General features: G+C 36.1%; 1 protein-coding gene across 1 annotated transcript in view; it reads left to right on the forward strand.

Moving 5' to 3' along the window:
• The window catches only part of CACNA2D1 (calcium voltage-gated channel auxiliary subunit alpha2delta 1), a 375,598-nt gene that overhangs the window by 243,869 nt on the left and 105,321 nt on the right, over positions 1-26,408 (forward strand). Inside the window, exons 6-9 of the mRNA XM_009285553.1 lie at positions 2,880-3,011; positions 21,262-21,331; positions 22,171-22,221; positions 23,207-23,306. Of these exons, the coding sequence (XP_009283828.1) occupies positions 2,880-3,011; positions 21,262-21,331; positions 22,171-22,221; positions 23,207-23,306 (353 nt within the window). The remainder of the gene's footprint in view (positions 1-2,879; positions 3,012-21,261; positions 21,332-22,170; positions 22,222-23,206; positions 23,307-26,408) is intronic.

Raw genomic sequence — 26,408 nt, forward strand, 5'->3', positions numbered from 1 at the left:
CAGAGAGTTGTAGAGGAAGAGGAGGAAGGGGAAAGTGGGACGTAAATAAGATTGTAAAACTCTTGACACTGACTATAAAGCATCACTTCTCCACAAATATTACAAATAAGATCTAGTAAGCTATATTTCTTGCTTTATAGCCTAATCTCAACAAGTTTAATAAAATGTTGAAATTTTTAGTTCCAATATATCCATTCAGTACTTCAGTACTTAGTTATTTTACTATTTGTAGATTGTCTCCTTAGTTTCTCCTTTTTGTATGTGCATGTATTTTTAATAAATATTTATATATATTAATGTGTATGTGCAGGTGTGTGTGTATAAACATAGGTTCGAATACATATATAGAACTTTGCAATACATTTTTGGATGATGCACTCTTTGCAACAGTATTTGTAAATGTAGTAATACGTTTAATGTGTCTTTACTGAATATAATTTGTTAGTAAGCTTACTGTCTGAAGGAAATTTTCTCTTTAGAAATAATGTACCACATATGATATGTGAAGAGTTTTTTTTCATGGGGTGCATAGCCGCCAATTTAGAAAAGCAGTTATGAGCATGATTAACTGAAAAATATTTTTTTCCTGATAAATCGTTTTGCTGAATGGGGATGTCAGTGGTCTGACCAGGGTGGTAAAGTCACTGACAGATTTGGGGGTAGAGGCTGCAGCAATTTTAAGTCAGGTCACAAGGCCAAAGAAATGCATTGTTATGGGGCTTAGGAATTCAGAGAACCCTGAAAACTAAATGCTTTGTCAGCTGGCAAAGAGGTAAGAACTATGGTCTCCCATGTGCCTTAAGTAAGTGTCCTAAGCTCCAGTGCCCTAAATGCTACCAGGAACCATCGGCATAGGCTTCCACTGGGACAAGTACTCTGTACATCAGATGAGGAAATGGTAACATGAAAAAATAAAAATTCAAGCACGAAAGGAAATTCTTGTCTGAGTAAGTAAAGGACAGAGCTTCTAATGACTTCATGGAGCCACTTCTGGAAGTAAGATCTGAAACAAAATCAAGTTTAGAATGTCTGTACATAATGCTTAATTACACAGTAGATCAAAGTGGATCTAAAGGAAATAATTGAACAGTAACAGTAACAATTTTAAAACAATAATAAAATTCTCATGGTGCCTCAGGGAAATATTCCTCTTTCTTAAGTAAGCATATATATATTTATAACTATCTACTTGACAAAGAGACAGGTATATAGTACAAGCTTATTGCTTACAGGGAACCTCAAGAGTTGGAAATTTAATTTGGTATTTCTATAAAAAGCTATATCTTGAGAGAGTGATATTATCTTAAAACTACTTTGAAAAAAACAGATAAACCTTTCTGCAAAATACATGGTGTAACAATTTTCTCCTTAACCTTTAAAAACAAGCCTATAAAATTTAATGTTGTGATCTCATTTCTCTAGTACCTGTTAACAACCTAATTTTGGAAATGGGCTGTCAAATGTTAACTTTCAACCTGTCCTTATTTTTATTGTTTCTTTTTTCACAGTGGCAGAGGGCTAGAATGTAGACCCACATACCAAATTTTGTGCTGTGATGCCACTCATGTGCCTTAAAGAACTGTTTTTATTTCAGCTTGAATTGCTCGTTTTCAAGAGAAGTTGAATTTTCTTTCCTGTGTGCAATACCATAGTGTGAGCAGGATCTGTATTACAGTGTTGACTTTCGTAGGATTTATACCTACATCTTCAACTGTCTTGAAATGTTTTTTTTTTTTTCCCTCTAGTTCCCTTTCCACTCTTGGCTTGCTAATCTAGGTGTTTCAGTTTTAGAAACTTTACTTACAATGCCATTAGGCAACACAAAAGAAAAAATTCGTGACCAAACCAACAAAAAGCCCTTGCTCTTTCTAATTAACTGAATACCTGCTGTTGCCTAACACGATTAAGATTTTAGGGGGGAATTTAATGAGATATTTACAGCTGATTAAATGAGGTGAAAAGCATAATTTATCATAAGTTATGTCATGAGGTATTCTGTATCACAATAAAATTTCATTGACTACTGACTATAGTCAATTGACTATTACTGTAAAAGTGTTCATCAATTTTAGAGTGTCTCCCAACATATCTTTTTTTGAAAAAGGCACAGAACATGTTAATATATTATATATTTGATTGATTATATAATATATTGGATTGATTAAAACAAGCATTGGTACAGAACAACTTTGCAAATATAAGTTTCTGTATAACTGGCCACATAGTATTTAGCTGAAATGTGTTTTTCCTTGTATTTTAAGTTCGTTGTGCAACTGACTTCAACTCATAAATATTAATGTTCATACTGCTGATCTTTCTGTAAGTGATCACATCTACGAACATTAAGATCTTGTTAGCATGCGATAATGAGTACTACCGTGCATGTGGTCCTACCTTAATGTTACAATTCAAATAACTCATCATTGTCTTTTTCTCATATAATCTCCTTACAGCAGCCATTTGGAAAGGGAAATTTTTGTTATCTTTGTAAGAGACTCACCTACTTTTGTTGATGTTATTCTAGTCTTTCTAGTGTGCTGTGATTAGTAGAAACATCAACTTTATAGGCTTGCATTTACTTTTCTATAGCTGGGAAGTGCAACTAGAGTGACATCTCAGAAACAAAGTATTTGTAGGAGAAAATGACTACGCAAATAAGCCAGTAGTCATTGCATACAAATAATGCAATGGGAAGAAGAAAACATGAGGAACTTAAAGAAAATTCCCAAGGAAGAGGAGTGTGTTTCTTTAAATTTACTTTGTTGATTAGTTAAATGAAATGTTACTACTTTCTGCAATAGTTCAGTTTGCTTTTGTAGTCATTGCTGCTGGTGTTAGGATGTAACTTTGTAATACCAAATATGTTTTGTCTTTGGCAGCAACGATAGTGTTAAATGAACTCAATTGGACTGCAGCATTGGATGATGTATTCAAGCGGAACAGAGAAGAAGACCCCACTTTATTATGGCAGGTTTTTGGTAGCGCAACTGGCCTCGCTAGGTATTACCCAGGTAACTGCATTCTCCTAAAGAACTGTCCTGTGCCACATATTGCCTTAAAAATATTCTGAATTATTTACAAGCAATAAAAGATAGCTAAAGATGCCTTTCTTACATAGATGGGGTTTCTGTATATCAGAAGTAACTCAAAAGACTGTGAAATTATTCTGGCATAAAGCTAGTATGAGGGGGAAGAAACTGGGGGTGAAATATGTAACTAGTATTTGTTACAGTCAGAGGAACAGAAGATGATGTCCTTTGAAAAGCTGAACAGTTAAATATTATTTTTGTATTATTTTCTATGTGTTGTATAAAGAATCATTGAATATTTGCCAGTGAGATTTTTGTACCTGTCTAGTTTTAAACATAGTTACTTGGTGACTAGACAGATAATCTTACGGATAAAGTCAGTAAAAATACGATTGCACCATGCCATGTTTATGTCCTGCAGAATCCATGATCTGACAATTATGTCTTTGCTATTAGAGCTAAGGTCAATGAATACAACTTGATTACTTCAGCCAGCATCTGTTCCACCTGTCGAAGAATCCCATTACTGGATCACAGTAATTAATTTAAATAGATATATATTTTAATGAATTTAGATCATCAGTAGCCTTAATTTGATTTTTGATGTATACTACGTAATGGAAAGGCTGGTTTTATGGCAAGGCATACTGCCTGTGCTGCTGCTGTTCTTGTTAAGTGATGCTGTTATCAATGACAGAATGATGTGTCCACTACACACAAGACAATGGCGTGCAGTGTCTTGTCTCTTGCCTACAGCTGGTTAAGGAAGAGCTTTGAGATCCTTTCTCTTCTGTTTATACAAGATTGTTGGTGTTTCTGAGCATGAAGGGGATTATTCTAAAGCAGTTACTGTATTATTAGCACAATTGCTAGCACAGGCAGAGAAAATGCCTTAGGCTAGTTTACAGGAAGAAATGATTCATAGTACTTGAATCCTGTTTGTTTTGTCATGCTAGGTGCTGATGAAATAAATACAGTGAGATGTTGCAGAAAAAATAATATTGAAAATGCTAATTTCATATTTCTGTTCTTTCAAAGTGTTCTGTTTCAATGCTTTTGGGATCTATTAGTACTGTGTTTGGGGTCACCATTTGTCACCACTTACTATATAGTGATGTTTTCCAAGTGCTGAAAAAGAAGTGTTTATTAAATATATCTCTGTGGCAATCTCTAAGGAATTCATTTTCAAGTGTAAGATTATCTTATATATTGAAAAATATATTCTTATGTCTAGCTAACCTGTCTACTCCAGTTGTTTACCAGAACAACACAGGTGCCTCAGAATCTCTATGTATTCTTCCTTAGAACACTTCTATGAAATGGGAGAAGCTTGTTTTCCCTATTTTTCAGGTGGATATGTTGCTTGTATATACTCCATCTAAACACAAATTTATATTTATATATATTTTATACATATTTTTGGGACCCCACCTGGAGTACTATGTCCAGCTCTGGAGCCCTCAGCACAGGAAAGACATGGACCTGTTGGAGCGGGTCCAGAGGAGGATCACAAAAATGATCAGGGGGATGGAACACCTCTGCTATTAAGAAAGGCTGAGAGAGTTGGGGTTGTTCAGCCTGGAGAAGAGAAGGCTTTGGGGAGACCTTATTGCAATCTATCAGTACTTAAAGGGGGCTTATAACAAAGATGGTGGCAAACTTTTTAGCAGGGCCTGTTGCAATAAGACAAGGGTTTTAAACTAAAAGAGGGTAGATTTAGACTAGATATGAGGAAGAAATTTTCTACAATGAGGGTGGTGAAACACTGGAACAGGTTGCCCTGCGAGGTGGTGGATGCCTCATCCCTGGAACCATTCCAGGTCAGGTTGGACAGGGCTCTGAGCAACCTGATCTAGTTGAAGATGTCCCTGCTCATTGCATCAGACTAGATGACCTTTAGAGGTCCCTTCCAACCCACACTATTCTGTGATTCTGTGATTTAGTATAAAACTCAGATCCTCACGCCTCCCGCTTATTCCATAGCGAAGTGCTTATGTCCTTATTAACTGTCTAGTCCTGTCAGAACTTGACTTCAAAAATTCCTGGGTAGTTCCCCCATTCTTAGATTTTACATACACACACAGTAACCTGGAGCAGTCTGACAGTCCTTAAGTTGTATATGCATTGTTCTGAGCATCTTCTCCTTCCCACTTCCTTCCATTTATAGCTTAAATCAGTATAGCCCTCTGGTTTTAGATTTTTGGAATAGGTCTTTCTGCAAGTTTGTCCATCTTTTCTCTTTTTGTAAACTCTTTGTCTCAGTTTGCAGAGACCTATCTGACACACACAAGTGTTCTGAAAATGAAATCAAGTTTCATATATTGTAATGGATGCTTTGCACATTTGCTTTTTGAAAATGATATTATAAATTGTAAAATGTTGGTTCATTATATTGGCCTATATTACTTCAAAGTGATTAATTTCTCCATAGCGACGATGTTTGTGAAAGAATTTGGAAGTATCAAAAACTAAAATTAAAATGCATAGATAAGTCTGCTCGTTATTAGCTGAAATACATCCGCTCAGTCTTTCCTCCCTTAAGAAGAATCGATCTTTGGTACCTCTAAGCTATAGAGGGTGTCTTCAGTCATAGGTTTCTTGAACTGATGTTTTTATCTGATAGTATCCCACTGCCTCGAGTAATGGGCTAGACGGTACATCACTTCTATCCTAAGTAGGCTCTTAGGCTGTCCTTGTCACCATAGTAACCAGCAGCATGAAGGGATCTTTCTATGAGCGACAGCATGGGTGGAAAGTATGTCTGAAATATAAGATTATTTTTCTATTACATATATCCCCTTGTTTCCTACATATATTCTATTTTTGTTACTGTTGTACACTCCTCTAGCATCACATATATGATTTCATATAATTTTCAGTTGTGCTTTGTCTGCCTCTTTGGTACATCTGTGTTCCCTTGTCTCTATCAAGAGGACAAGACAGCTTCCTTCTGACTATGACCTAGGTTGAGACACATGGCATTTAGACCATTTCCTTTCCTCACACCTTCTTCTTTATACACTATAATAAACGGTATTAGGCTTAGATACAATAGTAATTAGATGCAGTAGAATAAGAAACTCTATTTTATGAAAATAGCTAACAGCATCAGGTAGAAGAAGTAATGGTACCAAAGTATTCACTTCTTTTAATGTTATGATGTAATTAGTCCATCAAATGTTCCTTATGCAAAAAGTCATTATTACTGAGGAGAAAACCACATTCTATGTGGTGTTACCTTTGGTTTTGTTTTAAAGAAGAAGAAAATATGTAATCCAGGCAAGCCAGATTTAGGAAGATAGTTGCATATATGGATAGATACAGATGTGCAAGAAAGCTAAGTATTAGAAATATATACATAAACACACATATATGTCTATATTTGCAGTGATAGGAGAACTAGTGCCAGACATAAAAGGGAACTGTAGAGCCACTTCCTATGTTTACCTTAAAAGATGCCCCAATAGAAACGTTAGAGACTGCATTGAGGTCAATTTCTCTCTTTATAGATTAGTACATTGCTTGCTTCATTTTGTTTATGAACTCTTTTTCCCTAGAATATACTCAGTTCAGCTCTCATTCTCAAACATCAAGACAGAAATGGCAGAGAAGAGCCAAAGATGCAGGATACCTCCATAGGTCTCAAACCTATTTTTTCACTTCTTTCAGTTAAGGTTTTTAATCAGCTTGATTTAAAGAGTCAGGATGAGTCTCCTCATACTGAACTTTTTCTTCTTTAAATTATTTAAGAAAGTGTGTCTTGCCTAAAATAATTTTAAAGATCAGTGAGGGTACTTAGTATCAACATTTTCATTAGTTTCAATGGCAGCATATTTGTGAAGAGAAATGCTGTGCTCTATTACAGTGCTGGCAACCATCCATTTCGATATGAAGATGCCAAGACCAATTTTGAGATTTCTATTAGCTATTCTATGAGCTCTGAACAGCGCAAGAGTAAGTAAACAGTAGTTTAATAAAAGAACTCAGAAGAATAAACAAATAAAGTGAATGGAACTTTTAGGAAGGATGTAATATATACTCATTCTTACATTTAAAGTTATATATCACAAATTAGTCTTTCTTTCAAGAGATGGTTTCAGCATTGTAAAAATGTATTGTCCTTTTTACATACATTTATGGAGTTGTATCAGAATCGAGACAGGAATCTCTGTCTTCAGGTGATGAAGATACCTGATAAAATTTTTAATTTAATAGGGAAGTGTACAAGAGGTGGAAGCAAGGACAGGTGAACTGGGAGGAATATAGAGACACTGTCCAAGCATGTAGAAACACAGTTAGAAAAGCCAAAACCCACTTGAAGTTGAATCTGGTGAGGAATATGAAGCACAACAAGACGACCTTCTTACAGAAACATCAGCAGCAAAAGAAAGACTAAGGAAAATATGGACGTGCTGCAGAATCTGGGCCTGCTGCTCCCTGCTGGGACAGAGGGCTTGTTGACAAAAGGCATGGAAAAGGCCAGGGTACTCATTACCTTCTTTACCTCAGTGCTTACTCGTAAGACCAACCCTCAGTAATGGCAGGCCTCTGCAATCAGAGGGAAATTCTGGAGCAAGGATGATTTGCCCTCAGTGGAGGAGGATCGGGTTAAGGAACATTTAAACAAACTGGACATGCACAAGTCCTTGTGACCTGATGGGGTGCACCCATGAGTATTGAGGAGACTGGTGGATGTCATTGCAAGGCCATCCTTGATTATCATTGAAAGGTCATGGAAACCAGGAGAGGTTCCTGAGGTTCCTTCTTTCCTGAGGAAACAAGCATCACTTCTATCTTCAAGAAGGGCCAGAAGGAGGATCTGGGGAACTACAAGATGTCAGACTCACCTTAGTCCCTGGAAAAGTGATGGAGCAAGTCCTCCTGGAAACTATTTTGAAGCATAGTAAGGACAAGAAGGTGATTGGGAGCGGTCAGCATGGGTGAAAGGAGAAATCATGCCTGATCAACCTGATAACTGTCTATGATGAGATGACAGACTTTGTGGATGAGGGAAAAGCAGTGATGTTATTTGTCTTGACTTCAAGAGGAAGTCTTTTGACACCGTTTCCCTTAACATCCTCATAGACAAACAGCTTAGATAAATGGACAGTGAGGTGGACTGAAAACTGTCTGAACTGCTGGTCTCAAAGGGTTATGAGAAGTGGCATGAAGTCCGGCCAGAGGCCAGTCAAAAGTGGTGTACCCCAGGATTCAATACTGGATCCAATGCTATTCAACTCTTCATTAGTGACCTGGATGATGGGACAGGGTTCACCCTCAGCAAGTCTGTAGATGGCACAAAACTGGGAGTGGCTGATACACAAGATGGTTGTACTGCCATTCAGAGGGACCTCAACAGACTGGAGAATTGAGCTGGCAGGAATCCCATGAAGTTCAACAAAGGCAAATGCAAAGTTCTGCATCCGGTAGAGGGATAACTGCAGGCACCAGCACCTGCAGACGGCTGACTAGCTGGAAAGCAGCTTTACAGAAAAAAAACTGGGGGTCCTGATGGACAAGTTGGACATGGACAACAGCAGCCTGGGCTGCATTAGGCAGAGCATTTCTAGCATGTGGAGGGAGGGGATCATTCCCCTTGTCTCAGCACTGGTGAGACACATCTGGAGTGAAAGATCCAGTTCTAGATTCCCCAGTACAAGAGAGACAGGGACTTACTGAAGGGTTACAAAGATTATTAAGGACTTGGAGCATCTGTCATGAGGAGAGGCTGAAAGAGTTCGCTTTCAGCCTGGAGGAGACAGGCTCAGAGGGAACTTAAAAGTGTGTATAAATAGCTGATGGGGAGGGTGAGCAGTCTCCATCATAGAATAGTTTTCTTTTTCAGTCTGTGTTTTCCCCCACTTCCAAAAGAAAACTTGGAAAAACTCACTTAGAAAACTTAATGTCATCATTCAGAACAACGGAAACAACAACATCCTCTGTAATTGTATTAATAAATTGTCTAGTTGTGTTTGCAGTATCTGTCCATGGATAGAGTTTCCAAGAGTACCAGCACTGCTGGACCAGTATGGAGGGCACAACTGATAGATTAGCCAGGGGAAAGGTACTCATCCATGTGGAGAAAGCTTTTCAACTTACTTCCAATCTTACTCTATTTTGTAAAATTACTGTCGGTTCAGAAGTAACAGTGTACTCAGCGCTCGTTTTAGGAAGTAGGGTGTTGTTTATTATTATTTAGTTAGTTAGTTAGTTAGTTTTCTTCAATACAAATACTAATGTGTGGAAAAGACAAGGTTAAAAAAGTTGGATATATTGAGACCTGGTGCACGCAGTGCTTGTGCTGGGGTCAGCTTCACATGTCAGCCTGACAAGTCCATATTGACAAGGCAGCTCTGAGGTCAGGCCAGGAAATCCCTGAGTCAGGGTCAGGATCAGCAAAGCACAACACGGTGCACAGACATCCACACAATGTCGCTCAGGCAAGGAGCAAGTGCTTGTGCTTAAATGAAGCTCCCAAGCCAAGAAGCAGAGGCTCCCGGGAGATTTCTTGCAGCTTTTTGTCCCTCCCCTCTTCCCACATCAGTAATCCCAGGTTACACGTCGGCACCATGTAAACGTGGGCTTGAACATAGGCAACGATCGCCTAGGAGGCTGCAGAGCCTGCTTGTGCATGTAGGCCCTTCATTTTTAAGGAACAGACTGATTTTATCTGAAGAAATAAGCATATTTGCGTGAGACTACAATTTATTCCATAGTCTCTTCTTCTTTCCCTTAAGAATTTCCCTCTTGCTCAAAGGGGAAATAATGTTTGCTGAAACAAAGTAGCACCAAACAACTTCCTTCTGCTCAGAAACTAAATAGCATTTGTTGGCTTCTTGATTAAGGATGAAAAGAAGACTCCCTATGTTTTCTGTCCATGTTCATCCATCAGTGCAAAAACTAGGTACAGGCCATGCAGTGGTTGTTTGCAAACAATCTGAAAATTACTACACTGGGTGTAATGAAGTTAGCTTGCAAGTGCTTTGGATTCTGCATGATGAAAATTTTCTATTCAAGTTACAACTGGCCGTTTCACCTGTCATTAACACAGAGCTGCTACTAACACATCAAAAATGTGAAATGTTACAGGTTTAATATACAATATACGGTTGCCCAAAATTTGGATATTTTCTGAGCATTTAATTTACATTTTTTTATATTTAATAATTCTTAACAATTTTTAAAATACGTTAAAACTGTTAAAACAAGTTAGCAGACTGACTGGTGAAATTGTCAAGTCATTGAAATCAAATGGCTCAGACATTTTAAGTGAGTTTTTTCACAGCCAACTGTAATGCCTCAGTCTTCATGTTACAAGCATATCATTACCAGAGGCATTTTTGCTCATAGACGTAGCCTTGTAAGCAGTACGTACAGAATCCTTTGTGACCGATATGCAGGTAAATAAAACATTCTCATGAAGCTACAGGGGAGGGATTTCTGTTGTTAAATTTCAGTCAGTTTGCTTGCATTGACAAGCCTGACCAGAAAAGCCAGACCCAGACATAAAGGCATGTAGTGAATATGTATTGTGTTCTATTAGACATGATACTGTTTTGTATATGATGTTGTCTGACTTGCAACCACAGGAACCTTGAGGTCATTATCCTGCACTACTGTCCAGTGCATGCTCAGAGGCTATCTTGAGTCATCTCAGAAAACAAGGACTCTCCATTTACATGGTGACATTTTGGGGAATTACTTACAGCATCTTTTCTTCTTTCCAACGGGAAATCACCATCAGCTTTTCCGAACATCTCCCACATATAACTTGTATGAGAAAACCCTTCCTGTTTCTTAATGTTCAGTTTGCAAACAGAATTTTATCTGAGTTGGCTGCAGAAGGCAAGATAGGACTGGGCATATAAATAACTTCTTTAATTTCCTTTTTGTTTTTGTCTGAGGGCTCAGTTGTCTTGAATGAATGTTTTCAATTCTAGTTTCTTTACAAAATCCACCAGGTTTAAAAATATTTGTAGAAGTTTCCAGCCTTTGTCCTCCAAGGGAACAGTTTTCCATTATTTATGTATAACTCAAGAGTAAGACTCAGTTTTCACCACTACCATGAAAGAAAGCTGAAATGTATTTTGTGGGTTTTTTTTAAGCAAACCCTCCTGAAATTTGATATTATGGAATTCTGAAAGGCAAATTTTTGGAAACAATAAACAAATCAGAAGAGTTTCACTGGGAAAACTGTGAGCCACCAAGTTTAAAATTTGGATTCTCTGTGAGATGGCAAAAGAGCACAAATTATTATAAATGTTGAAGCACCTTCTCAGTAATACTAGTAGATGTACATCTCCCTGCCTAATTTTTGAGTTTATACTTCTAATTCTAGAAACTGGTATTAGCTTTTAAGATGTCATTTTAAGATGACATTTGCCTAATTCTAGTGCAGACATAGGGTTTCAGTAGTTTTTGATTCAAATGAAAAGCAGTAGTCTGACAGCATTTTAGCAAAATCATTGAATTACCAGTTCATTCTAATCCAACTGAAACTTGCAAAGACATAAAATTACAAATGTCACAACATAGTATTTTAATATCCAAAACTTTCATTTCTGGAATGCTTTAAAAGAAAAGGGGAAATGTGGTCATCCTCAAAAGATAAGATACTCCACATAGACGCCTGAAACGGTTGAATATTCTGGAAGGATGTATCTCATTCACCAGGTATGGACTATCTGATATAGAATATCTGATACTTTTCAAAAGGTAAGAATAAGTTACAATAATCACAGAACCACAGAATGATTGAGGTTGGGAGGTTGGAAGGAACCTCTGGAAATTACCTGGACCAACCCTCCTGCTCAAGCAGGGCCACTTAGAATCTGTAATGTAGGTCAGGTTTTGTTTTTCTTTTATAATACTGTTTCCAAAGATATTTTTCTTTGGTGGCCGGAGTTTGAAAAATTAAACTTTTTTTTTTTTTTTTTTTTTTAAATCTTGAATCCATTCCCTGTGGGCTTGCACGTGTAGAGCTTCATTGACTCCACATAGACAGAAAGGTACTTTAATATAGATCAGACTGCAGATTTAATTTATAATTAACCACAGAGCAGTGGACAAATCTGTTACACAAAAATAAATTAATTTAATTAAAGTAGTTTAATATGGTTTGACAGATATTAAGTCATTTACATTTTGTGAGGCATCTACCTAGCTAATTTTACTGCTAGGTTTTAGAAAGCAACTCTCTGAAAGAACAATTTAATATCAAATTTTTGGTAGGTTACTTGGAAGTGTAGGTACAAACCAACCAGTTCCTCTTTTAATCTTGAAATCCTTCTTAATTATGGAGGTAATGAGGATTATAATTGTTAATCAATGTTTCATTAAAATACTTCAGTGGGAAGCATATTATTTTCACTGTAGCAATCACTAATTAAGCAAATTTAAAAAACACTTGTATTTATGTGCCTTTTGCCAGATACCACCTCTCTGTTTGTTGTTGTTTTGTTTTTTTTTTTCAGGCTAAGATCCTTAGTAAGGATGCATTTTGTTTTGGACTGCAGACAGCAGATACTTATTTCCAGTTAAATGTGTTATAGGAGACTTTCTACTTATATTAATAAATACACTTAAGAAAGTTTGGCTGCAAAGGATTACTCAAATGAAAACACACCCTTGATTTAGGTGAATGATTAGTAATGAAAAACTGGTTGGCAACACTGACTGAGCTCTCTCCGGGAAGAATACTAAATAGTATTTGCCACAGTGTAATATTAGAAAGGGTAATACTGATATGGATAGTCTCAGATTCCAGTTAGTGGGTTTTATGATCATGATGATGCATGAATAGATTCAGTATCTTTTATGAAGAATTGTTGAACCTAGACTCGGTGTGAAAGTATTTGGTCTGCAGTGTGCTGAAGGTGGCAATGGTCAAGATCAGAAAAGCTGAGGCAACTGATAACAAAAATAAAACTGAAAAAGAAATACTATACTGTTCCCAAATGTTCCAAATTTTCCCGTTTCCATCTGGAGATTTAACAAGGGGCTTTGGGAACTTAAAACCTGCTTTCACAAAATGGTATGTCTGGCAACTTCCACTCTCCCAAAGTGCTGCGTAACTCTGTGACTTCTCTCTGGTTTTCTCAAAGAGGAAAAAACAGCTTCCAGCCTGTGGCTCTGTGGTCCTTTTCTTATCACGTAACCTAGACATACATATTTGTCATCTTCATCTGACATTACCTATGTTAGAGAAGAAAGGAGGGAGAAGGAAGGAAACGGGTAGAGGAGGGCTTTGTTTTGGCTCTGCCCAGGCTCACACAACTATGGGCAAGCCAGTAAAAAACGCTACAATATCAGTTTCTTAGGTGAACATTAGGAACTTCATACTCATGAAGAAAAATATTTCCTAATGAGACCAACTCTTTACCAGACTTCCAGGTGAACTAGACATGAAGTAGCATTTTGAGATGTTGGCAGTCCTGTTATTTATGGAGACATGACTCTGTTTACTTGAGAAGTATTGAATTCAAGTTGCAAAGTATCTGTGAAGTTCAAGTCCTTAGCTAAATTAGTAGATACTGAACAAGACTGTAATTTTGGAACTGAATGTCTACATAATCTTAATTTCTTACTTTAAGCACATTTGAGCATGTCTTAATCATGCATACACGTGTTTCTTAAGCTCATCTGCTCCCTCAGCTTTAAAGGTATGTCTGTACTAGTAAATGGAACAAGTCAGATTTTTATTAGCATCCTTTAGACAGCCCCACGGTGTGACTGAAGGGACAGCATGTGCTGGCAGCCTTTCCCAATGGACAGCACTGGACCCTGTTTTGTTTCTTCTGTACTACAAGGTTCTCCAGTTCTGTTCTAGGAGTCTTTGTGTTCTCAAACACCCCTAGATTACCTTATCCTATCCTGCAGGGCATATATATACTGCATGGCATATAACACACAGCTTAATTTCCATCCCCAAAACACCTTCTGGTTTAAAGTAATAAAAATATCAGTCCTCATTTTGCAGATAAAAGAAACAGGAATAAAGAGATAAAATTACTTCTTCAGTGATCCTCTGAAGGTTAAGGATTCAACCCAGGAGTATGTGTAACAGCCAAGTTTCTTAAGATTCAGCATGCTATTATGTTCTTTAACTCATATTTAAATTCATAGCATTGTTTAAACATCAGCAGGTGTGTTAATCTTCTCAGGATCTTTGTAATATCAGTGCTGAAGAGCGCAGCGATAAGAACGGTTGTATTCTTTCCCTTTTTTACTGTAGATTAGCCTTGTATTTAGCCTTACTTTGTTTATATAATAAAAAAGTATAATATGATGGGAACTTTAATTGATTAGAGAAAAGTCTCTTTGCATTGCTCATGCCAGTATTTTACTAGGATATTCCTATATAATTAGGGTTTACAAGGTGTTAAGTGGAGAAATTCACAGATAAAGAAAAGATAATGCTGCAGCGCTGATTATCCAGAAAAAATAATTTTGTCCCTAAAGTCTTAAAATTCTTGGATTAAAAATATGGATAGAGAAGAGCTAGTATTCTCTCTTCCCCTTCATTAAAAAAAAAAAAAAAACTTGAACCTATTTCCAGATGTCAGTGAAGCAGGTCTCACTCAGGTACGGGAGCATTCCCTGCTTAGACAAATTAATAATGGAAGAGCTTTAAAAATCAATTTCTAATAAAATAAAATGGTATCTCTCCAAATGAAGGACTTGCTGTGCACAGCTGCTCTTGTGTTAACCATTAATGGCAAGCAATAGTGTTGCGGCCATGATATTGAACTCTCCAAAGAAAGTCATTACTGAAGCAGATACTAAGCCTAAAAAATCCATACAAAATGAATCAAAAGCCTTGAAAAACTGAGAACATCACCTTTTTTTTAAAAAAAGTCCTGTTAATGACTCAACATTTAAAGGAGCCCTTAAAGTAAAAAAAAAAACCAAACCCCAAAACCCTTTCCCAGTAATGCAGCTTATAAATTATCAGTTAGTGCAATTAGTGTGTAAGTTGGATAGTTCTACTTTTTACATTGAAAGAAGCCTCTTTGAGTGGTGTTCACTTCCTTTTTTTTGTTGAAATCTGGGAGGAAAGGGCATGGGCTGACATGATTTGGATCTAACCATACATGATGTAGAAAATCTTACAATATATTTAATTGTGGCTTCTTTTTCAAAACTGATGTGCTGAATGTTGTAGTTGTGCAAGCAGATCCACCCAGTTACAGGATAATGCGTTATTTCTAATGAGTTAATGAAATTGCAGTCAGCAGGCCACCATACCTTCATGCTGAAGTTCATACCATCTCTGTGTTTTTATGATACAAATTGAAATGTCCAGAATTTGCTCTTATAGGAGAAAAAGAAAAACAACAACAGCAACAAAAAAACGAGCAAAACATCTTGTTGCTTCTGTACCTCTTGTCTTCAAGCTCTGATACTCCAGCCCCCTTTGGGGGGATGGTAGCTAGTCCAGGTGAAACCAATGTGAGCAACATATTTATTGAGGATGAAATTCAGTTTATACGTGCAGAAGCAGAAATATTTGCCTCCGAACTAAGATAACACAGAGCCATTTGAGGGGTTAATTTTAAGTTGCAGACTGCAGTATGTGTTACACCTTCAACCGCTTTTGTTTCTTTTGGCATATTGGGACCAATAAAGCAATGGATTTGTTTATGTGCAGACTGTTTCCCTATAAAACTCATTGCTGAACTGATTTGGGATGAAACTGAGCACAGTATTGCCCATAACCACATAGGTAGTACATTCCGAAAAAAACTCTGTGAGATTATTATCTTCTCTTTTCTGTATGGTATCGGTGCATAAAAGTTACAGAGGACATTGCACAGAGCTGTCTATGTTAGATTTTCCCTGAAGAAAATTTGAGCTCTTGGCAATTTTAAGTCATTATCTGAGTAAAATAGTGAAGAAGTGGCTGCATTCAGTCTTGACTGAACATCTTTCGTGGTAGCATGGAGTTGGTCAGGAACAACCTCTGTCTTGGGGGGATAGTACTAATTGGTTAATAATCCAAGGCATCATTAAGATATAAATATCCTGAGTTTTAAATATAATGGTGCAAAACACTTTATGATGATTAATGTTAGGGGTTATTAAAGTTACGTCTGTTTTATTTTTTTTAACTACCATGTCTCATCACTTTTCAGCTTTATTGAAAAATAACTGAGTAATTCTGCAAAGGTGCTGCTGCCACACCAAAATTCACATGACTTCTTTCTGAGTAGTGAGCTGAGGAATACCACACTTTCCAACTAGGGTGGGCTATCTCATACCTGAATGCAGTTTTGTTCACATAAGTTCACTAAAAGATGAGAAGAAACACGAAATGAAACTGAAGGCAAAGTATAAGGTGTAAGTTGCACATTTGCTCCATCTGAGGAAGACTTTATTGAATCTGGCACAGGGATTTGAATAGTCTGTGTTTATGGATGTTTTGAATAGCCACATGAATGTTTATTTGAGAGATAGCAAGGTAAAATTCAACTTTAACAAATATTTGTTTGCCTAAGCTGGTAAATGCTATGTTGAGGTTGACTACCTAGTAAACCTCTGAGATGGAAAGGTAATGAAGTTTGAGTCAGAATAAGATGATGCTGTCTGGGATTTGATATTTGGCATTTGTAACCTTCTTACTATCAGCTTTTAGCCTTTCCCCAAATGAGTTACAGGGATGTAAAGCTGTTAATAATTCATCTGTGCCTCTCTGTTCCTTGCAAATGCATACCTAACCAGTAGAGCAGGGCAGATGTAACTGAGGTCTCATTCAGCAGGACTTTCAGGAAGGCCTCCCCCATGACACTCACCTATGCCTCTGGAATCATCTCATGAATTAAAAATGGGCAGACGTAGCCAAGGTCTCCCTTTCCTGGGGAATGCTTTCATTTAGGCTTTACTCTGTGGCAGCCTCTGTACTGCATGAATTGATTTTGCATGTAATCAACAAAACTGAGCATTTCCACTCTACATGTGCAGAAATAACAGAAGAGCATGCCTTACTCTTGCTTGAAATATAGTCAGGCTTGTATCTCCATAATGCAAACAGCAGAAGTGGGAGGGATATCAAATCCAATGAATAATTTATGAAATATCAACTCTAACCATATGCCAAACAAGAAAAACATCAAAGGAGAACATGACTAAAGCCTAATGTATGCAACAGAGAACTGTGTAGTGTTGACATAGTTCAAAGATATTGGTATGCAACAATGAAACACGGTGAGGCTGATGTCTTCAAGACATTTGGTGAGCCAAGTTCCAAGGCATCTGATTAAAATGCATGTTTTAAACAAAAGGTTATATAAATAATACTGTAAATCTCAAAATCCTTGATCTTCAATTTTAGTTTTTTAGGAAAATGTGTAATCATCATTTTGTGTATTTCATTTTTGGTTTCATCTTAGACCATATAATGGCTTTTGTCAGTAAGACGTAAACCAGTTTCCCCAAATGGCTTTATAGCGTGCTCTGTATATGGACCAAGGCAATGCATGTCTTTTTCAGTGGTTTCCATCCCTTCTAATTATTTCCTATATAATTATAAGTGCATAATTAGGTATTTTTGCATAGACAGCATTTATCATTTTTTTTAAAAAAATATTTTTTAAAACATGAAGTCAGGGTAAATTAAAATTACGTCATTGGAGATCAACTGTCCTAAGGGAATTTCAGTTTCCTAGTAATAGCAATTCCAATAAGATCCTTAAATACTCAGAATATTGCCAAAACCAGTGGATAGATTTGAGACCATTCAAAGCCATCTAAAATTAAAAGTGTTAATCCAGAGAGAGTTTAGGATGCATGAGTAATTTAGTCATGTTAATTCTTGAGGTTGAAGAGGGAATTCAGCACTTCTTTGGTGTGAATGAAATTTCAGCTACTAAGTGCTGAGTCCTTATTTATGTTTAGCCATGCAGAGACTTACTATCAGATTATGTTTACTGTTGTAGAAAACATCATAAAAATCAATACAACTAGTTTTCCCAGTAAACATTGTATTTCTTAATTAGTGTTTGTGTGATCCTGCACCCATTAATATCTGATGAAAAATTTTGCAGTCACAGTGTAAATCCAGAAAAAATTTCCTCACATGGAAACTTAAGCATGTAGGTGCTTGTTATATTGTCTCATCATAAGGTAATATATCAATCAGGAAAAAGAAACTTACTGGCATGTGGCACAGAAGATGCTGTTTTAAAGGCACGGTAAGAAATAATGTTTTTAAAGACCTTCTCCAGATCTCTCTGAAGATGCTGACAATCTTTCCAGGACGGTGCATACTGAAAGGGCCAAGCTAGTGAAAGAGAAGTAGAATTTAGCTGTTGTGTTCACCACTCAGTCTGTCTCCCAAAAGGAAAAACTGTAAGTGTTATCATTCACAGTAATCTCCAAAAGCAATAGATAGGCTGTAAGTAGTGTGCTGGGTGGTTTATTCACAGTTTCTTTTATGGGCTAAGGGTATAACTGGACCATTGTAGGAGTTCATAGTCTAGTTCTGGTGAATGTCTTCCCTTCCATTGTGCTTTTTAACTTACTAGTATAGATGTAGCCAGAAAGGGACAGTTTGAACTTTGTTGCAATCCAGGAAATTACTGAAAAACTATGGTAGAACTGAATGCAAGGCTTAGTTGCTCAAGTCTTAACGGAAAGACCTCCTCTGAAAAGTGATTTGGAAAGATTTGTCTTCAGATCCTTTCTTTTACTCTGTTTCAACCAGAAGTTTTGATCATTCTCTATATAAAGAGAAAGAAAGGAAAAAAAAATTAAAAGAAGCACTGTTCTGATTTGTATTGCAGTTACACAAAAAACCAGCTTTTGTTATACAGAGCCTTTTGGTGCTTTTGGAAATATCAGGCAAAGTTTCAGGCATTTCAAATTTTATTATTCAGTGTTTCCTCACAAGTTTAAGTTAGTATTAATTTTTCAACTTCATGTTTCTGAAAAATTTGCCATATTATATTTGATCTAAAGGACGCAATTCTGAAGTGTCTTCTGTCTAGGCAACTGGTGTTGACCTCAAGGAAATTATATGCTTACTTGCCAGGTGGTATTATGTTAATATACATTTGTAGCTCTCAGATTTTGCAGAAAAATGTAGCTAGATTATTTCTCTTATTGTCTTCTATTACACAGACAAAATGTAATCTTAACCCATATTTCTGTAAATTTTAGTTCAGAATTTAGAAAAGTTAGATTGTAGTTCAAAATAGCATTTGAAGTAAGTTACACTATCATCTTCTTGAAGGTTATGATATCAGATAAATTGTAGCTAAATGTTCATGTGATGGTTTTCAGTAGATAATTTATATTAGCTAAGGAGCTAGTCTGTTACTTTGTGAGCCTTTAGAAAATTTATTCAATTTTAAATGAATAGCTATGTCAGTATCTGCTGTTATAGGAGAATATGAGGATATTAGAAGCACTCTTCTTCAGCTCCTGTGTTCGACTTCTCTTTGAATCCCCATCCATTTGCTTTGGAGAATGCAGTTAGGGAGTTGAACTTATCTTTTATATGAAAAAAATAGCATTAAAAAAAAAGAAAAGTTTTAATTCACTTCTTAGTGGATACTGCTAAGTTATTGTCACACTAGCAGTGTAAATTACATTTTACCTGTTGTTTTGAAATAAATCTAGACGCATACATTCAGATAATTCTCTGTTTATGAAGACTGTCCAAGATATGGGTTGATTAAGAGGGACGGATTTGATAGGGTATAGCCTTTTATTGTATGTTAGTGGAAAGACTGAAAGTTTGGGCAAAGATATAGCAGTGTTGGTCAGTACCTTGATTTCTATTTGCTCTTTTACCTAAACTACTCATAATACAAACTGAAATGAGTACCAAATGAGTACAGATTTTGCAAATCTCAGGGAATGTATTTCAAGGATGGATTTTCAGATCGAATTCTAATGGGTGGGTTAATCTAGATGGACACAAAAAGTCCATGATTGAACATGTGCTAACCATGACTTCAGGCTCATAAAATACTGGTGAATTTAACCTGTGCATACCTAAGTAATGATACTTAAGTTACAAATTTGACATATACCAGTCTCAAAAATTCTACTTTCTCATTTCTGGAAATTTCAAAGATCCTTATCCCTTCAGATTGCAAAGGACCTGTCAGGTGGTCTAGTCTGAGATCATAGACAATACTGGTACAGAATTTGAGGTTCGTCTGGTGTGCAACAATATGCAGTGTTTTCTGTGGCTAATAAATGTATACTGATAAATGTCCTGCGGTTATACTCTGTTTAAGTGTTCTGGTAACTGATGTGCCACTCAGGTTATGGTCACTTAGGAAAGGGTTCATTTAGTAAAATCAAAAATAGGCAGCTACTCTAAGCTGGTGGCTTCTTTTATATTCATGGATAGAGATATCATAATTCTTCCCGTTTGTCTTAGATGAATGCTTTTTCAGGAAGAATCCTGGAGCTGCCTATATCTTTCTTGATTTCCTAGACAGAAAAACGATTAATGTCAGGAAATAGCTCTCCCAATGCTGTTGGCATACAGTGAGAGAGCAAATTGCAGAACATTATTTCATTTCATGTAACTTTTCACGTTTTTATTTGTGTTCATTAAGCTGTCAAATGGTTTTGAAAGGTTCATTTTGTTTTTCAGTAAGGAAAAGATGCCTACCCTTGCTTAAAATTATGGTACAGCTTAGATTAAATGCTTGCAAAAGGTTATTAATCTTAGCATTTTCTTTACAGAGACACTAATATTTCCATCTCATCTTCTTTTCAGAAAATATGATACTTTCATGTTACTTTTCTAAGTTGCGTTTTTAGGTAAAGCTCTCTTGAGTCAGTGAATAATTTTTTAGATGCATAACTGAGCTTTAGATCAGCACAGTATTACTGTATACAATATTAATTAACTTAGAACTGTTTTTAAAATGAGGTACTTTCTTGTCCAAAGAAAAGTTATTTCATATCCTAAAGTACTTTGGTTGAAATTCTGGTTCCATTGAAGTCAGTGGTCAAGTTAGTAACTGTTTCTTCAACACAGTTTGGCCCCTTAAGGTCTTTATCTGTACATAGTTTTATCGCATTATATTATATGCTTGTATATGTAGGAGTATATAGGTATTTCAAAAACAGATTACACAAATACAGATATTTTTTATCCATACAAAATGTTGATATTTATATAGTGCAAAGTCTGTGATATTGATTCATTATACTGTTGTATTTAAAATACTTAAAGTTTTTAATTTATTTTATATTTTTTTTTCCTTTTTAGCTTCCCCATGGGTAGACAAAAGTCGAACTCCAAACAAAATAGATCTGTATGACGTTCGCAGAAGACCATGGTAAGCTTTCTTTAAAGGACTGATGTATATACATCACTTACTTTCTAGATATGACTGTAAAGACAATTTTTTCTGAGTATTTATATCTAATAATCCTTACTTTTAGGTATTGCTATTTGTTTTTATAAAATCAATTAATTCTTCTGAATAAACAATTTTCAAATCATACTATTTGTTATGCAATATCCACTATAGTGCACTGTACTGTTGCATTACATGGACCTTTTCATAGGAGGATAGCTATCAAATATGTATAAGGCAATTAAAAACTTTGATTTTGTGCAAAATCAAATGTAATTCAGATTATTAGATTGAACCATTCTTCCAGACTTTTGCAGGTGTTTACAAATATGTCTCAGTGGTTTAGACTATCAAAAAAATCACTAGACTGATAAAAGAGAACAGTGGGATTGTTTCTCATGATTTTTTCTGTAAGCCTCTCAAGGCATAATGCATATTGATACTTGGATTCATACTAGTTGAATATAATCTTTCAAAGGATGAAGTATTTTTCCCTAAGCTGGGCTCATGTAATAACTCATCTGTCATCAAGATCTTTAGCTCTGAAATAACATTAATGTTTTTCAGTTATCAGCATCTGAAAATAGTGAATTTTGATCAGTGTATCCGACTTCCAGGCTTTCCTAATGCAGTTTGGACTTTGGTGTACTTAGAAGACACAGCAGGAGAGAAAATGATGGCACATGGTTTTCTGCTAGCTACACAGGAGGATTTTGTTGGTTCAGCTAGATTTAGTTTAGAGATCGTAGAGTATCTTCCATCACACACAACAAATGTGTTTTCAAGTTTGTGTCATTCGTACCCTTTATTTATTTCAGGTATATCCAAGGAGCTGCATCTCCCAAAGACATGCTTATTTTAGTTGATGCGTAAGTGTTTAATGTCTGGTTGTTGTCATTAGAGGGATAATAGTACTTAAATATATTGAACAAATCGCTGTATGCTGAAAAAGAGAGAGAGGATTAAGAAGTCTCTATATGCAAGGATCAAAAATCTTGGTATGAACAAAATAAATACAGAGGAAAAAATAGTTCCAAAAAGCCCAAACCAAACCTGAAAGTTATTTAAACTGGACACAAGTGGTCTTTAATCAATTTAATATTATTCTGCTTTCAGCTTCTTAATTACTGAAATAATCAACTGAAAATTTTCACATGCAGGCCAAGATTTGTTGTCAAACACAAACCCAAAAAGAAATTGCTAGAAGCATGAAAGTAGATTTAATCATGATTTCATGAGCCTGAAAGATGAGAATTTATGCAGACTTCACATGTTTTACCATACATATTTAAAAATTGCCAAATTCAGTTACTATAAAACATTAATAGGAATTGAGCAAAGAAATTAATAAAAACTCTCTCTTTGCTTTGGCGAGGCATCCTTTGTTTAGCTAATGTTGAGGGACCAAAGGAAGCACTGAACCTGATGTGTCAAAGAGATTGCTTTATGCTGAAAAAATTCTTAGTAAGAGAATTTGCATTTAATGCTTTTAAATGTGATGAAGTGCTTTCATATCAGCAGTGAGTTTTATCAACATTTATTATTTCTGCACTTCAGCTTAGGTTTGAGGTGGTAAACTAACTCGGATTTCTTGAAATGAAAATGAGCAAATGATGCATCATTATGATTTCATCTGAGCCACAAGACTGGGACTTTGAATTCCAGTTTTGGACTTTATTTTTTATTATAATAATGTAATAACACTAATGGTGAGTTGGAGAATTCAGGAGAATTATTGACAATTCAAATGTGACAGATGGCGAGAGTGCTGGTTGGTGATCTGTATTTTCTTTGTACATTTTAAATAATATTTGTTAAATTCAATTTTTCTATTATCTTGTGGACTTCTGTTAGGAGCGGGAGTGTCAGTGGATTGACATTGAAGCTGATCCGCACCTCGGTCATTGAGATGTTAGAGACCTTGTCTGACGATGACTTTGTGAATGTAGTTTCAGTGAGTATCTGTTCTTTCCACAAAATTTACATTGTCAACAAAGCCATAAGCAAACTATTTCTAATGCCAGTTATGAGATATTTGAATGTTAAGCTGCTAAGAGACTTAAAATATATTGCAAAATACCACATTTGGCTTACTGTTTTCTTGTAAAGTATAGTGGAAGTCCTAGATTTGTTGCTATCTATACATTTGAGTGAAGGGCTAATTAGCTGCAGTAAACAACGAAGGAGGTAAAGCAGAAGTCATTTAAACAAACGTCTTTGTAGCCAAATTCTCCTTTCCAATATATTATTCTGGTCTGTGTAACACATCTTCTATTTGATTGGCATATGCAAATTTTCTGAAATAATTGGTTCAATAAAACCTGCTTCCCAGGTTTTATATTGTTGTATGAGATAAAGTGATACAGAGAAGGTAGGGGGAAGTTCCTTCTTCCAAACAGCAGACATTTGGGTTGCTTGTGTTAATTGATGCACGATGACAGAAGATGTACAGCCATACATCTGACCTGCCAAAAAGGTGCGCCCAAGAAGTTCTAAGAGGTAGCAATTTTATGGGTAGCAAAGCAATTTTTCCCTTAATAAGTAACATAATAGAGGGGAGAATCCATGAAGGAACTTAAAAACGCACGTAATTTATGCATACAGAGGCAGCATATGTGATGTGCAGGTCAGAGGGTTATTAGGAGGGTAGGACTGTAAGGATTGTCAAATGAAGGTGATGCTGGCTTTTTCAGGGCTGGCATTTCAGTTGCTGAGATCTTTCAGAACATGATCTGAAATTTTAGTACTACATGTAATTACTACATTTCAAACTTGACTACTAGACTTAAAACTTCTGTTTCTATATAATAGAGTTTTTAAATAGTTCTCTAAAACAGTTTTGGGGTTTTTTTGAATGGCATTTTGTCTTTCTAATATTTGCCTGGAATTTAAAGTGCAAATTTCTGGTTTTCAAGAAAGCTGAAAGCAAAGTAAAATAGATTTGGGGAGGCGAAAGATGGTATGGGCAACTTTCAGTTTTCAGGCTGATACCTTGGATGTCATGCTCTAGCCTGGGGCAAGGCTTTTTTATTTTTTATTAAGCTGTTGAACTGTAGAGCTTTGATTCTAAGGATTTAGGATGGGAACATTGACTTACTCTTAATGACAAGAGACAGCCTGCGTGGTGAGTAACTGGAATGATTTTGGAGGCAATTTTCAACTTTTACAGATGTGTTGTAGCCAGCCTGCAGGGAGAAAGACCTGAAATATCATGATCAGAAATCTCTTTGAACACCACTTATTGCTTTGTTTGCTGTCAGTCTAGCTAGACCTTTCTCCAAGTAGTAGAGAGAAGCTTTTATCTGCAATGGTATTTCCTTTGTTAAAGTTTTTAATAGTGTTTTATACTGTTTTCTTAGGTCTAAATTGCAGTGAAAACAAAAAAACCCAACAACCTAATTTTTTTATTATTATTATTATTATCATAGGAAATAAGCTTTTCTGTACTGACATTAGAGAGCTGAAATCTTGTTGTTAGGTTCACTGTTTTTTTTAAAAAAAGATTCTAATCTTAAACTGCTGGAAATTGATTACTGTGTTCAGTGGAGCTGTGCCAGCTTTTGCTGTTGGAAGATCTGGACCCCCACTACCTCTTGATTTACATAGCTTTCCAAACTCTTTCCTTCATTTACTCCCAGCTGACCAGAAATTGTGTATCTTCCTTAGGCTCGGGGTATTTTATTAGCTAAGGTTCAGTATTATTCTAGCAAGGCCCCAAGGTTGGGATTTGTGTCGAAAAAGGACTAGATATCTTTCAATATTTTCAACACTACATTTTCCCAGTGGTATGTAACTTACAATATGTAAGGACCTTTCTTCTTTGAATGAACTTTAGAGGCACACATCAGATATTTGACTGCAGAACCACAGAGGACTTTTTGGTCATGCTGTGTTCATCCTCAGAGGAAGGCAACACTCTCAGAAGTACACGTAATAGAACATGGCATCTCTAAATCTTTTATAAAGTGCTATTTGGTGTTGTGCATTTATGATTTAAATTTCCATATTAGATCCTTTCAGTATTGCAATTACTTTTGTATAACTTGTGTTTTCATGTATTGGAATTGTGGGAGACATTGTGTTCTGACATTTGCTTTCTCTAACGGAAAGGGAATCATATGTTATAGATAGGAAACAAATGGTTGTACTACTACAAGGCATTCTTTAAACGAGAGAAGTGAACACTGAAGTTTGGTCTTTTTTTTAGGATTTTTCCCTTTTTTTTAGTTTGCTTAGGTTTTCCACAGTCCCACCAAAGCCTCAAACCAAATCAAGCACCAGACGTGACACCGCATAAGGTGATATATTATCACACTCAGTATTATTTGTTCTTAAGATTATTCACAAAAGCATATACACAGGCCTAATTTTTATAAAGCATTCATCCACTGCAAAGTTGGTATTAGTTGCTGTGCTGTTTTCCTGTATGTTGTTTTATTTTTATGTTTGATTTAGATATCATGACACTTGAGGTGAAACAGTACATTGGAACAATCATTATTCTGATCAATCAGATCATTGAGAATCACATATGGCTTTCATTTAAGAGGATTTCTTAGAGGGTCTGAGATCTCATCTATTCAAATATTAAATTCTTCACTTTACTGCTTAGTTTTTTCCCACTTATTCTTCCTTTTATACCTTTGGTGAAAAGCCTGATCCTGATGATTTATTAGGTTTATGTACTGTGTTAAAAGGCAGATGGTTCATTAATTTATGTCTAATTTTAAAATAATCTCATTTTTCTTTTTTTTTTAAATGATCTGAGGATCATATGGAGATCCTCATATGGAGGTTGAGGGAGGTGATTCTGCCCCTGTACTCCGCTCTGGTGAGACCCCACCTGGAGTACTGCGTCCAGCTCTGGAGCCCTCAGCATAAGAAAGACACGGACCTGTTGGAGCGGGTCCAGAAGAGGGTCACAAAAATGATCAGGGGGCCTCTGCTATGAAGAAAGGCTGAGAGAGTTGGGGTTGTTCAGCCTGGAGAAGAGAAGGCTTCAGGGAGACCTTATTGCAGCCTATCAGTACTTAAAGGGGGCTTATAAAAAAGATGG

This window comes from Aptenodytes forsteri, unplaced genomic scaffold (genome assembly GCF_000699145.1).
Source record: "Aptenodytes forsteri isolate BGI_AS27 unplaced genomic scaffold, ASM69914v1 Scaffold87, whole genome shotgun sequence".
NCBI classification, from domain to species: Eukaryota; Metazoa; Chordata; class Aves; order Sphenisciformes; family Spheniscidae; genus Aptenodytes; species Aptenodytes forsteri.